The sequence below is a fragment of the Lactuca sativa genome, chromosome 2 (genome assembly GCF_002870075.4).
Source record: "Lactuca sativa cultivar Salinas chromosome 2, Lsat_Salinas_v11, whole genome shotgun sequence".
NCBI lineage: Eukaryota > Viridiplantae > Streptophyta > Magnoliopsida > Asterales > Asteraceae > Lactuca > Lactuca sativa.
The window spans coordinates 190,888,331-190,901,627 of NC_056624.2; the positions used below are offsets into that span (position 1 = coordinate 190,888,331).

The following is a 13,297-nucleotide window of genomic DNA, read 5'->3' on the forward strand; positions in this document are numbered from 1 at the left end:
GCAACTGCACAATTTGGGGCATTTTGGTCATTTTGCTCATGATTTACTTTGGGGATTGGGTCTAGCAGCTCATACTTCGATCTTCCACCATTAGAGAGCATTGGAGGTGATTTTTGGGTGATTGATACACATTCTTCTCGTCTTTCTACCAATTGTTAGTTTTTTATGCAAAAACACTTTTGTGATTGTTATCTTGTTGCCATGAGTGGCTAGTTTCTTTATTTTGGTTAACTTTGGCTAAAACCTTTGGATATTTGTGGGTTTTGAAGGATTCATGCTTGATTGTCATTTATCTTATGTTTATAATTCTAGTTCATATTTCTTATGCTTGTTTAATACTTTGATCATGAGCTTGGTACTTGAATGAGCAATTGTTGGTTTATTTCTTTGATGTATGTTTATAATTCTAGTTCATATTTCTTATGCTTGTTTAATACTTTGATCATGAGCTTGGTACTTGAATGAGCAATTGTTGGTTTATTTCTTTGATTTAGAATTGAATCATTGAATTTACTTATAACAAGGGCTTTATGATGGTAGAAATCATCTCTAGCTTATGGATCATAACTCCTTTATGGATGTGTAAGCATTGACATCCTCTAGGAATTGGGGATTCCTTCATTCTTAAGGCTAATCAACTTTCTTGGGTTCAATTGCTTCAATTGAATCCTAGATTTTGATTAAGAAGGTGTGTTGTGGGCTTCCCTAACCTCCATACTACCTATGAGGAATCTTGGCATATCATGCTTCATGATTGCTATAACCAATTTGGGATAAATGATAAGCTTCATATTGAATCCTAATGATAAATATACAAATGTTCATTGTGTTGAATTGCCTTGGTTGACAAATTCTCTCTAATATTTGACCATCTCACCATCTTGCTTAATTGCAAACTTTTTAGTTATTCAAGTCTTTTAGTTTTCAAGCAAGCACAACACCTCCTTTTTAGTTTAATTATAGTTAGTTTTATTACACTAGTTCTATTGGATTGCATTGGTGATTGAATACAACCATTTCCTCGAGGATTGATACCCCTTTTATCATTATATTACGTTTTATTTGCAAAAAAGGTGTAATTTTCTTGGTGGACTTGACATCCCACCACACAGATAAGTCATAGTTCCTCATATGGTCATTAATAATTGTCGGTTCAGATTGAGGAAAAGATACGATGTTAGAGGTGGACGACGGTATGGTGTAGGTGTAGATGGATGATGTTGCAAATGGGAATCGTGATTCATTAAAGATAACATCACAAGATATGTAAATACGTTCAATACTAAAATCTAGACACTTATACCCTTCGTACATTGAGTTATAACCAAGAAAAACACACATTTTGGACCGGAATTCAAGTTTGTGAGAGTTATACTTGCGAATAATTGGCCAACAAGCACATCCAAAGCTGCGTAAAAAGAGTAATATAGGGTTATATTGAGTAAATGTGTGATAGGTGTTTCATTATGTATCGTACGGTTGGGCATGCAATTTATGAGGTAGCATGTAGTAAGGAAAGCTTCATCCCAAAAATGAAGTGGGTGAGAAGAGTGAGCTAACAATGCCAGACCGGTTTCAACAATATGGCAAATTTTACGTTCTGCCATGCCATTTTGTTGAGATGTGTGAGGACATGATACTCGATGAGAAATACTCGTGCTTTGAAAATATTTGAGAAGTTTGTGATATTCATCTCCCCAATCAGATTGAACAATACGAATCTTAGTATTTAAAAGACGTTCAACATGTTTTTGAAAATTATAAAAGAGTTGTTCAACATCAGATTTGTTTCTGATAAGATAGATCCAAGTGTAGCGACTATAATCATCCACAAAACTAACATACTATTTAAAACCACCACTAGACTCTTGAGATGGTCCCTAAACATTAGTGTGAACAAGCTCAAGTGGAGAAGAAGCAATATGAACAACGTTATTGTAAGATAGTTGGTGACTCTTAGCATGTTGACACACATCATACACAGACAACTTATTATCAAAGGAAACACCTAATTTTTTTAACTTTAGAATAAACTTAACGACAGTTGAAGTAGGATGACCAAGCCGTTGATATCATTGATACGACGATACCTTGACACTAGACGAGGCATGATGAGGAGTACTGGAAGGAGAACGACTAATTGGCACCGGATAGAGACCCTTCTTTTGCTTTTACTGAATATAAGGGTTTTCTTTGTATCCTTGTCCTTAACAAAGAAAGCATCATTATGAATTTCAATAAACACATCATTATCAGAAACAAGTTTATGAGCAGAAAGAAGATACTTATTGATTTTTGGAACATGCAAAATATTTTTAAGGGTAAGAGGTGTACCTAAACCGAAAATTTTAGAATGACCAATATGTGAAATATGAAAACCTACTTCATTGGCAACGTGAAACTGATCCTTGCCTTGATAGTGTTCTTGAACTGAGAGTCGATTGAGATCACTGGTGAAGTGATCCGTTGCACCAGTGTCAATGTACCAGTTGGTGTCGTGATTGTAATTTCATGTAATGACACTATTTCCCCCACGGTACTCCTCTGACTAATATGCATGATTGTATCACTTTATGCAATTTAATGTTATGTGATCACGTATGCCACACACTTGACATCGAGGACCACCATTGCTTCTGCCCAGACCACGACCCCGATCGCAGCTACCACCTCCACCACGATTACTGTTACGTTGGTAGTTGTGAGAGGAGTTCTTATCTTGATTACGACGGGAAGAGTTTGAATCTTGACGTGTAGCCTGGTTAGCGGAAGCTGTGATTTCTGTCACATTATTCAATGCACTGGATTGTGCCTCATGAGCAATTAGATAGGAATATAACTCAGGTAAAGTTATTGTGTCTTGATTACTCAGAACGATGATGGCGGTGAAGAGATCATCGTGGCATGGTCCTAGGCCGGCTAAGATGTAGCCGATTACTTCTTCATCAAGCATGGGATGACCAATATTTGTCATGGTATCTACAAGGCTTGTCATCTTCAGGTAGTATTCCGAAGCATTCAATTCGCCTTTCTTTGTAGTCAAAAGTTGTGTGCGTAATTGGATGGAGTTGCCTCTATGTTGTGTAGAGAACATGGTATGGAGTGAAGTCCATAACTCTTTAGTTGTATTGGTGCATCGAGTAAGCTAGGCAAGTACCTCTTGTGTCATAGAAGACAGAAGGCCGCCAATGATTTCCTAATCTTGAACAAACCAAGCATTGTATTCAAGATTTGGGACTTCCCTGATATCAGCACATGTTCACGTGGTGAGTTTGGCAGTAGGGACAGTGTTGGGGCCATCAAGATATCTGAAAAAGCTGCACACCATTGAAAATGAGGACAACTTGTGCCTTCCAAAGTAAGAAGTTGGTTCTCGTCAATTTGCACGAAATAGCAGTAGCAATTTTTGAAGAAGTGATGGGGGTAGACATGGCGGATCTAGAAGAAGGCCAGAAGGTCAGTGATGTTGGTGAGTAGAGAGAGAGGGAAACGTAGTCTTAGGAAGGCTCTGATACTAAGTGCAACAGAGTAATTGGCTTGAATTGATCCCATGGAGAAATGTTTGACTATATTTATATATACATATACATTTAAAAATGCTAGGATAAGTATTGATATTCACTATTTGGATCTAATTTATGCATTTGAATTGATGTTAATCTACTGTCTATTATACCCGTTTTACATCGCTTCCCTCATTCATATAAGAGCATAGGACTAGAGTAATATTGTTACTGTTGTATGATATTACAACATATCTAATTAGAATCAAACAATCTCTCAATGCAATCAATTTAGTTTATAATTGTCAAGTAATATTGTTAATTGTCTTGGATAGAATATAGATGTACATATATACCTAGGGCTGTTAATCGGGTCAACCCGATCGGGTTTCGGGTTAACGGGTCGGGTTAGTCGGGTTTTCAAAAAAAATAATTTAACCCGGTACCCGATCCTATTAAGGTATGTGTTGGTCGGGTTTGGGTTAATCGAGTTTCGGGTTAATAGGGTCGGGTTAGCCGGGTTAGTCGGGTTAATACACTAAACACTTAATTTAAACATAATATATATGGTTTTTTCAAGAGTGCAATCTGATATAAATCCAAACCATTTTTTTACTCTTTTCTTAACATCAAGAAGGCATACAAATTTAAACAAATTAAAAATAAAAGATCATGGACCTCATGGTTATTACAACATACGAGAAAACATGCATACGACAATAGCTAAAAGAGTTCTTCCATTATAAATATTAAATAGATGAACTTCAATCTCTAGTTAGCGATCAACACCATATAGTTTATTCATGTTTATAGTTAGTTTAAAGTAGAAATAAGTATCAAAATAAAATATTTACTTTCTCAGCCGCTCTAGTAATTTTGAGATGTGGAGGTTTTATATCTTTTTGGACTTCAACTTCACAAATGGGAGTTACTTGACCCTCATATGCTTCTAGAGTCACAAAAATTTACATTTTCAAAGGATTTGTAGTCTTTTTGTATAGTTCAAGTAAAGAGCAGTGGAATATGTAAAGGTTGTGAATTCCTAACCGAGTTATTTGGGTTGACCCGAAACCCGATTTTTTTGTAAAAATCAACCATAAACCCGACCCTAACTACAAATCGGGTTTGTCGGGTCAACCCGAATAATCCGATTTAGAATTCTAACCCTATTGAACCCGACCCTAATTACCTTATTCGGGTTAGGGTCGGATCGGGTTAATCGGGTTCGGTTTTTTTGACACCCCTATATATACCGTAAATAATAACACGCAACAAAGTCGAAGCAAACCTTTTCGTTTTATGAAATAAAAATGTAACAAACATTACTTTTTAAATTACTAATTATAACGGGACTTTGATGGGATTTAGTTTGTACGCCGGAATATCCTTACCATGCGACGTCGTTTCATTTGATGACAGCCGATGGATGCCGTTGACTCCGTTGTACTAATTCTTTTATCAAAGTTTCATTTTGGCCCGGTATTCTTATGAAATGGCATTTCCACTCTTCTAAGTTTCAACATATGCATGCACAGTTGCACACTTCATTAATATTAGACAAAACTGCAAAAATGGTCCCTGTGGTATGCATTTTTTTGGGGTTTTAGTCCAAACAGTGACTTTTTTGGTTTCGTAGTCCTTTTGGAGTGGTTTGTATGCAAAAATGGTCCCTCCGAAAACTGAAATGACTATAATACCCTTGAGGTATTTATTTTTCATTTTTCTTTCATTATTCTTAAAATTTAATATTTATTTATTTATTTTAACAATTAAAAAAATAAAAAAGGGCCCACCTCTCTCTCTCTCTCTCTCTCTCTCTCTCTCTCCTATGTAAACCTACAGTAGATCCAACCCTCGTTCATAATCCATTTGAACATCAAATTCCAACATCAAACATCAGAGATTCCAATTTTTTCTTGCAAACAATCGATTTCTCCGATTCCTCAATTCTCAAACAATTGATTCTCACTTTTTTCCTGCAACTTAGATTAACCCACAAACTTATAGATCTTCATCCAGTTTCACTATGAACACACACACAAGATCAAGGTATATATTCGACATCGATTCAGCAGCAAAGTGCAGGTCCAGTGATAGTGGGCTGAGGTCCACTGATTTCCTACGGATGTTGAGAAGACTCAGTTTAGTAGCTATCAAAATCGACGATGAAAAGAAACATTAGTGATGTTAGAGGAGACGATAAACAAGAATCAATTCGAATGCTCAGGGTTATACCCATTATATCACCTGATTTAAACGACAATAAATCTAGAAACATCGTCTACATACAGGTTATACACAAACACCTATTTCATTGATAATACACATAAATGAGAGACAGAGGAATCGTAAGAGAAGGAAAAAAAGAGAAAGGGGTGAGTCGATAAAGGGGAGAAATCGAGAGGGGCTATTGTAGGGAGCTGCTCCGGTGGCCGGTAAAGGGGAAGAAATCGATGCGTAAGATACGAGGGGAGGAAGGAGTAAGATACGCAATGGCTCCCTCCTGCACCGATTTCCTTCTTCTCTACCTAATGGTGCTCGAACCAGAGAAGGTTCTCGATCTGCCCAATCCTAGTGGTAGCACATCAGCTCTATTGCTTCCATCTTCCCAATACAGCGATGATTGAAAAGAAAAGAAGGAGCAAGGATTGGGGTTTGTTTAGGGTTGCTCAGATCAACAGAAAAGAAAAAAGATGGGGTGAGGCTAGAATGGTTCTATGGTGGGCGGAGATGTAGCGGTTCACGGTGGAGTTTGGTAGTCGAATGGAGGCTAGCAGGTGGTGCGGTGGCTATCTCCAGATTGCCGGAGGTAGCACAGCCCCTTCTTGTTCGTTGAAATTGGGAACGAGAGAAAGAAATGGGTATATGACCTGGAGAGAGAGAGAGAGAGAGAGAGAGAGAGAGAGAGAGAGAGAGAGAGAGAGAGAGAGAAGTGGGCCATTTTTTATTATTAAAATAATTATTAAAATAAATAAATAGATATTATATTTAAAAAAATCAAAGAAAAATAAAAAATAAATACCCCAAGGGTATTACAGTCATTTCAGTTTACTGAGGGACCAAATCCACAATGAAACTAGCTCAAAAGGACTACGAAACCAAAAAAGTCACTGTTTGGACTAAAACCCCAAAATTTTGCATACCACAGGGACCATTTTTGCAATTTTGTCTTAATATTATTACCTATAATGAAGAAGTTGTGGTCTACATATATAAGTCACAAAGTTGTAAGTGAGTGTTGTACAATGGTGAAAAACTACATCTAATGTTCATGAATTTGTTTTATTGCTGAAAATGGAAGGAAACATCGATTAATGAAGTTTCAAAATAATTCTACATACTAACATGAAGTAGCAAATTTCATCAGTAGTTCATTGTCTCAAAGAATTCAATAATATAAAATTTTCATATGTTCGTTTGGTTATGTAGGAATCCTCTTTTAGAGACATAAATTTGGTGTTTGTATCATTAAAAAGATATAATTAAAGTTTATATCACTTATATTGACGTATTATATTAAATCGTTGGCAATATACATATGTGATAATAAATCATAACACATACGATATCCTTAACATATTTAACTCATAATGTTAAACCTGGGTATTCAACTTATCTTAGGATTTTCAAATTAACCGGTGCAGAATTACTAATAATAATAATAATAATAATAATAATAATAATAATAATAATAATAATCTGTAACTATAAGGCACAAGATTTGAATAACTATTCATTTGTCTTGCCTCAACTAAGGTTAAATATTGAAGTCAACATAGTAGACAATTAATAGTTAGAATGAATATATCTAGTATATAAACGAGATAAAAATTGTCCCAAGATTTGAATAACTATTCATTTGTCTATGCGTAGGATGCTTAAAAATGTAAATACAAAGAAGTAGAGGGACTGGAATTAACAGAATGCACAATAAAGAGAAGCAAGGTAGAGTCGAAAGTCAGTAGTAGTAAAATTATTACAAAAAAAAAAAAAAAAAAAAAGTTATAAATTTGACTATAAAAAACCCTCCATCTCTCTCTCTCCTTCACTTGCTCCACTCCTCTCTTTCTCTCTCTACCCCTCTTCACTCTCCTCACCATTTCCTATCCTCTCTTCAGCAATGCCACAACACACCTCTGCTTCTCTTCTATTATGATTCGATAGAAACACAGAAGCAGTACTGTTTTGGCATAATCTGTAAGCAGAAGGAAGGAAATCAAGACAGTGTGTGTCAAAACCAACCACTTTCTCAATCTGGGTAGAGAGAGAAACCCCCAAATCTCACCCACATTTAACGAATCTCCATAGATCTACTTTCCCCTGTTTTCCCCTGTTTCAGTTGAAACCAGATAGTGAAAATGGGAGACGTTATATCCGGGAAGAATCTGATACCGGAGAGTTTTCCGGGGGCGTCGGTGGACTTGGCGGCGCAAATTGGTTTGTTATGGGACCTAATCAAGGCGCCATTGATCGTGCCATTGTTGAGATTGGCTGTTTATGTCTGTTTGGCGATGACCGTGATGCTTTTTCTCGAAAGGCTTTACATGGGTATTGTAATTGTCCTTGTTAAGCTGTTTTGGAAGAAGCCAGAGAAGCGATACAATTGGGAACCCATTCGTGACGATTTGGAAATCGGGAATTCTGCTTTCCCTTTGGTTCTTATTCAAATCCCAATGTTCAATGAGAAAGAGGTTCGTCATTTATCATTATTGTGTATGTTTTGTTTGTGCTTTTTTCCGATTTCTCGTAATTCGGAGTAATTCCGTGAGTTTCTTGTGTCCTCCTTTGTTGATTTATGAGGAATTTATGTTACGTTTGGTATTGATTCATTGAATGAATGGATGATGTCACAGGTATACAAGATCTCAATTGGGGCAGCATGTAATCTCTCATGGCCTTCCGATCGACTCGTGATTCAAGTACTCGATGACTCTACTGATTTTGTCATCAAGGTACAACTTATTAAAGCCAATTTTACCTCTTTGGTTTTATATCTAAACAGTACTACTCATCAAAGCAGAAAGAAGATTTCAATAATTACTCATCACATTCAACCTTTTTTACTTATTCAAATCATTACACCATTTTTTATTTTTGAGACCGAGTTTGGTGAATCCGTTGCCATAATTTTGTTACATGTCATAAACCAAGTAAAGTTATTAATATGGTTTTCATTGCTATTAATAGTGTTTTTCCATATGAATTTTCTTCCTAAAAATCCAAGTGAACAGTTTCTGATTCATATAATCTAAATCAATAACTACTTTGATTGGGTTTCTACAAATTAATTAAATTCTATCTTATCAAACAAGGGAATAAACTCATTTCACATTTAAAACTTAAAAAACTTGCATCTTTCAGTAAACGACAAAGGCTACTTTCACGATGTTGTTGTTTAGATTTTTGATTAGATTGTGTTTTTAATTTAGGATATGATCGAGAAAGAATGCCAAAGATGGGCAAGCAAAGGAGTTAATATTAAGTATCAAATCAGAGAAAGCAGAGGAGGTTACAAAGCCGGTGCTCTTAAAGAAGGATTAAAGCATGATTATGTCAAAGACTGTGAATACGTCACCATTTTTGACGCCGATTTCCGACCGGAGCCAGATTTTCTCCGGCGAGCCATTCCTTTCCTTGAGTTCAACCCCCAAATCGCACTAGTTCAAGCTCGGTGGCGTTTTGGTAAGTTTCTCATTCTGATTTTTCTGTTAAATCTTGATTAAATTAAATAATATTTTATTATTTTTTTCTTATTTACTTACACTTTTTAGATAAATTTTAAAGGGTAAGAAAGGGTACAGTTGACGTTGAGTCTTGTTGATGGCTAATGTTAAAAGTGTCGGTGGTAACATTTTTCTTTTTTTTTTTTTAAATAAAAAATACATCCTCTTTTTTTGTTTTTATCTCGTTAAAATTATTTAAATCATAATTTACTTATTTATTAAACTTGTACATTAATCATTTAATAGTAACACATTTAAAATACATTTTTTCTGCAACCTAATTAATGCAACCTATACGTTGGAAGTCATGAGAAAAGACATGCCAACAAGAACTACATAATTTCTTTTCTTATTTGTAATAATGCACAAACATTAATTTTCAAAGACATTTATTTTAATTAACACCGTTTACAATTTCAAACCTTTGAATACTTTTCCTGATAAAAAAAATGTTATTATCTTTACTTAAAAAGGCATTGGAAAGTGAGTTATATTATCTAAATAATTGAATAAAGAGTTGTATCGTATATGAACTTTTGACATGTACATATTTGATACCAAACTCCATCTATTTGCATGTACAAACTTTTGTTAACATTGAAACAACATTTTTGTGTAACATTTGATTAGATATTGTGTATGTGGTGGTTTTGTGGAAATAAACCAAGTTTAGAAAGTTACAGAGAGCATATCTAGAAAGTACAAGGATGAATGCTAAAAAAAGAGTAAAGTACAAGGCGATAAGATGTAAATTAATTGTTGTCCGTTGCCCAATTAGACTCCACCAATCACGGAATCGTAGCGCCCTCCACTTTGTTTACTTTGCGAGCTTATGCAGGGTTGTAACACGTGCTTAGAAAGTTGTACCCTAGTTAAAAATAAAAAAACAAATATTGGAGTTTGGAGTAAATTGACATAAATGTCCGGAAATAACTCATGGGCCACCCCACAACAGTCGGCATAAATATTGCTGGATGGTTTCGTCATTTCTACATTTATCATATATATATATATATATATATATATATATATATATATATATATATATATATATATATATATTTTTTACTTTCACACTCAAAAGTGACCTGTAATTTTTAAAGAGGAAGCAACTTCAATGTGTACAAGGGCAATATAGTAATTAGGTATGTCTGCAGTCCACGTGCATTTATGCTTCCATGATGTAGTGTACTCTGCGCATTGTCGTTGGTACAGCTGCTAGATTCTAGTTTCACACCGACGCTCTTTTCTTACCATCTGAAATATCATTTTTGTATTTTACCTACTTCCTTTTCATTTCTAGTCTAGAGTCTAGTCTACTATATATTATTATTATTAATAAATAATAAATAGAAGAACGTTATGCTAAACACCAATTCTTAATTATAAAAATTGAAAAATATCAAGATTTTTTTTTAATTAATGATTAAATAAAAAAGAGGCGATGATGATGGTGTGGTTGATATAAAGGTGATCGTGGGATGTTGACAAAAAACAAGCTGTGAGTTCATGTGCTGAATGGCGTGTTGTGTTTGTGATGTAGAGACATGTGTCATGTAGCTACGATTGATCATGGGCCCACAATATTCACACATGGACACCGCATTTACTTACTATTCACCTTTTTTCTTAAATAATATTTACAATAATTTATTTTTTTATTTGTTTCAGTGAACTCTGATGAATGTTTATTGACAAGAATGCAAGAGATGTCGCTGGATTACCATTTTACAGTGGAGCAAGAAGTAGGATCAGCTACTCATGCATTTTTTGGATTCAACGGTAATATAAATATAAATAAACAAATTTCGGCATTTATTTTTCAATAAAATAATCAAGGGGTAAGATAGTAATTAATTAAATATACAGGAACTGGTGGCGTGTGGCGGATTGCTGCCATTAATGAAGCCGGAGGGTGGAAGGACCGAACGACGGTGGAGGACATGGATCTTGCTGTTCGAGCAGGTCTTAAAGGATGGAAATTCCTGTATCTTGGTGATCTTCAGGTAAGTACATCAATTTTTCATCAAAATAAAAAAAAAATTAAAAAAAAAACTTTAATTGATGAATTGATTTTTATGATGATGAATGTTTTTTTTTTTTTTGTAGGTGAAAAGCGAACTTCCGAGTACATTCAAAGCCTTTCGTTATCAGCAACATAGGTGGTCCTGTGGTCCTGCTAATTTGTTTAGGAAAATGGTGATGGAGATTGTTAGGAACAAGGTTAGTTTACATCATTTTCATTGATAAATGATAATCTCTCAATTCTCCCCATGTATTTATTTTTAAAGTGATATTCATTGCATTAATTTCACAGAAAGTGACATTATGGAAGAAGCTTTACGTGATCTACAGTTTCTTCTTTGTAAGAAAGATCATTGCTCATATGGTCACTTTCTTCTTCTTTTGTGTTGTTCTTCCCCTCACGATATTGGTCCCTGAGGTTGATGTTCCCATTTGGGGCGCCATTTACATCCCCTGCGTCATCACCACCTTGAATTCAGTCGGAACTCCAAGGTATGTATGTCTATACTTACATATCATCACATCACATCAAATGGTTTGCTAATTCAACTTTTGTTGTTTTAGATCCATTCATTTATTGTTCTACTGGATTCTGTTTGAAAATGTGATGTCCCTGCACCGGACTAAAGCCACATTCATTGGTTTACTTGACGCAAAGAGATCAAATGAGTGGGTTGTTACTGAAAAACTGGGAGATGCTCTCAAGAACAACAAATCAAACGCCAAAGCACCAAAGAAATTCAAATTCAATTTCAATTTCGGTGACAGGTAATTCAAATCGTTATACCTTTTCTTTCATCAATTCAACTTGAATGTTTGAAGAAATTAGCTTAATTAGGGTTAATTTTTGGTGATATGTAGAATTCATCTAACCGAGCTAGGGTTTGCTGCGTTCCTGTTCTTCACTGGATGCTATGATTTCATGTACGGGAAGCACAACTACTTTATATACATCTTCCTGCAGACGATCACCTTCTTGATCGTTGGATTTGGTTATGTTGGCACCATCGTCCCAAGCTCTTGAAGATGATGCATGGACTGAAATCGAAAAAAAAAAAAAGAAAGAAAAAAAGCAAAAGCCTACATCTTTTTACTCTTTCCATATCTCAAATTATTCACAGTATATACAATCTTTCGTGTGATTGATAAAACAAACACATGCCCATGCCGTTTGAGAAAGGGAAGAGGAAAGAGATTGGAGTTTTTGGTTGGATGTTTGTGAAAATTTTTAAGGAGACATAAGAAAAATTAATTAGGTTGTTTGTTAGAGAGCATAGTATACAGTTGAATCGAGTCCAGTTGAAGAAGAAGAAGAAAAGAAGATGTTTATTTCTTATGTTGCTTTTGTTTTTAAATATTTATATGTTGAGTTGGGCTTTTTCTTTTTAGATTTATGTTTTGTGGAGGGAAATAATATGGTGGCAATAGGAGAATGAGTCGATTATGATCGTAATGTGCCATCTATTATTGTACTCTCTTTTTTATTTATTTGTTTGGGAACTCATGTATTTGTAGTACAACTTCATACCATTAAATTAAACAAATGTTTTGTCTACTTTTTTTTTTTCCATGTGCAAAATTTTTAGAGATGATTTATTTGCATTTCTTGGAGATATATAATATATGCAGTGTTTTAAAAACCGGTTCGAACCGGCCGGTTGAACCGGTCGAACCGGGAACCGGAGGTGAGGACGGTTCGATTTGGACCGGTTTGATAATGATTTTCTGACCGGATTAAACCGGCCGGTTTTGGTAAAAAACCGGTTCAACCGGCTGAATTGAACCGGAATGGACCGGGTTGAACCGGACATTCTTGGATTTTTGTGTTTGTTTTGTGTTTCTTTGTTTGATTTTGACTTCTATAATGATTGTTTTTATATGTTGTATTCTATTTATGTTTGTAATACTAAAAAGATGACAAGTTTTGTAAACAATGTATGTAGGATAATTAAAAACATATAAAAATATAGAAACGGTTTGACCATCCGGTTGAACCGGAAAACATCACCCGACCGGTTCAATTGAAAAACCGGTTTTTAAAACATT

At 35.0% G+C, this 13,297-nt stretch overlaps 2 protein-coding genes across 2 annotated transcripts; one reads left to right on the forward strand and one right to left on the reverse strand.

The window, feature by feature from the left end:
• Positions 1-2,566: 2,566 nt before the first annotated feature.
• On the reverse strand, positions 2,567-3,094 carry LOC128132442 (uncharacterized). The gene has a single exon (XM_052769017.1). It carries the CDS (start codon positions 3,092-3,094, stop codon positions 2,567-2,569), a length of 528 nt encoding a protein of 175 aa, XP_052624977.1.
• A 4,449-nt stretch (positions 3,095-7,543) lies between these two features.
• Positions 7,544-12,806, forward strand: LOC111901431 (glucomannan 4-beta-mannosyltransferase 2). Its single transcript, XM_023897281.3, has 9 exons — positions 7,544-8,194; positions 8,357-8,455; positions 8,933-9,185; positions 10,898-11,008; positions 11,096-11,232; positions 11,336-11,449; positions 11,544-11,743; positions 11,816-12,019; positions 12,113-12,806. Exons 1-9 carry the CDS (start codon positions 7,862-7,864, stop codon positions 12,273-12,275), a joined length of 1,614 nt encoding a protein of 537 aa, XP_023753049.1. The 5' UTR covers positions 7,544-7,861; the 3' UTR covers positions 12,276-12,806.
• Positions 12,807-13,297: the final 491 nt, after the last annotated feature.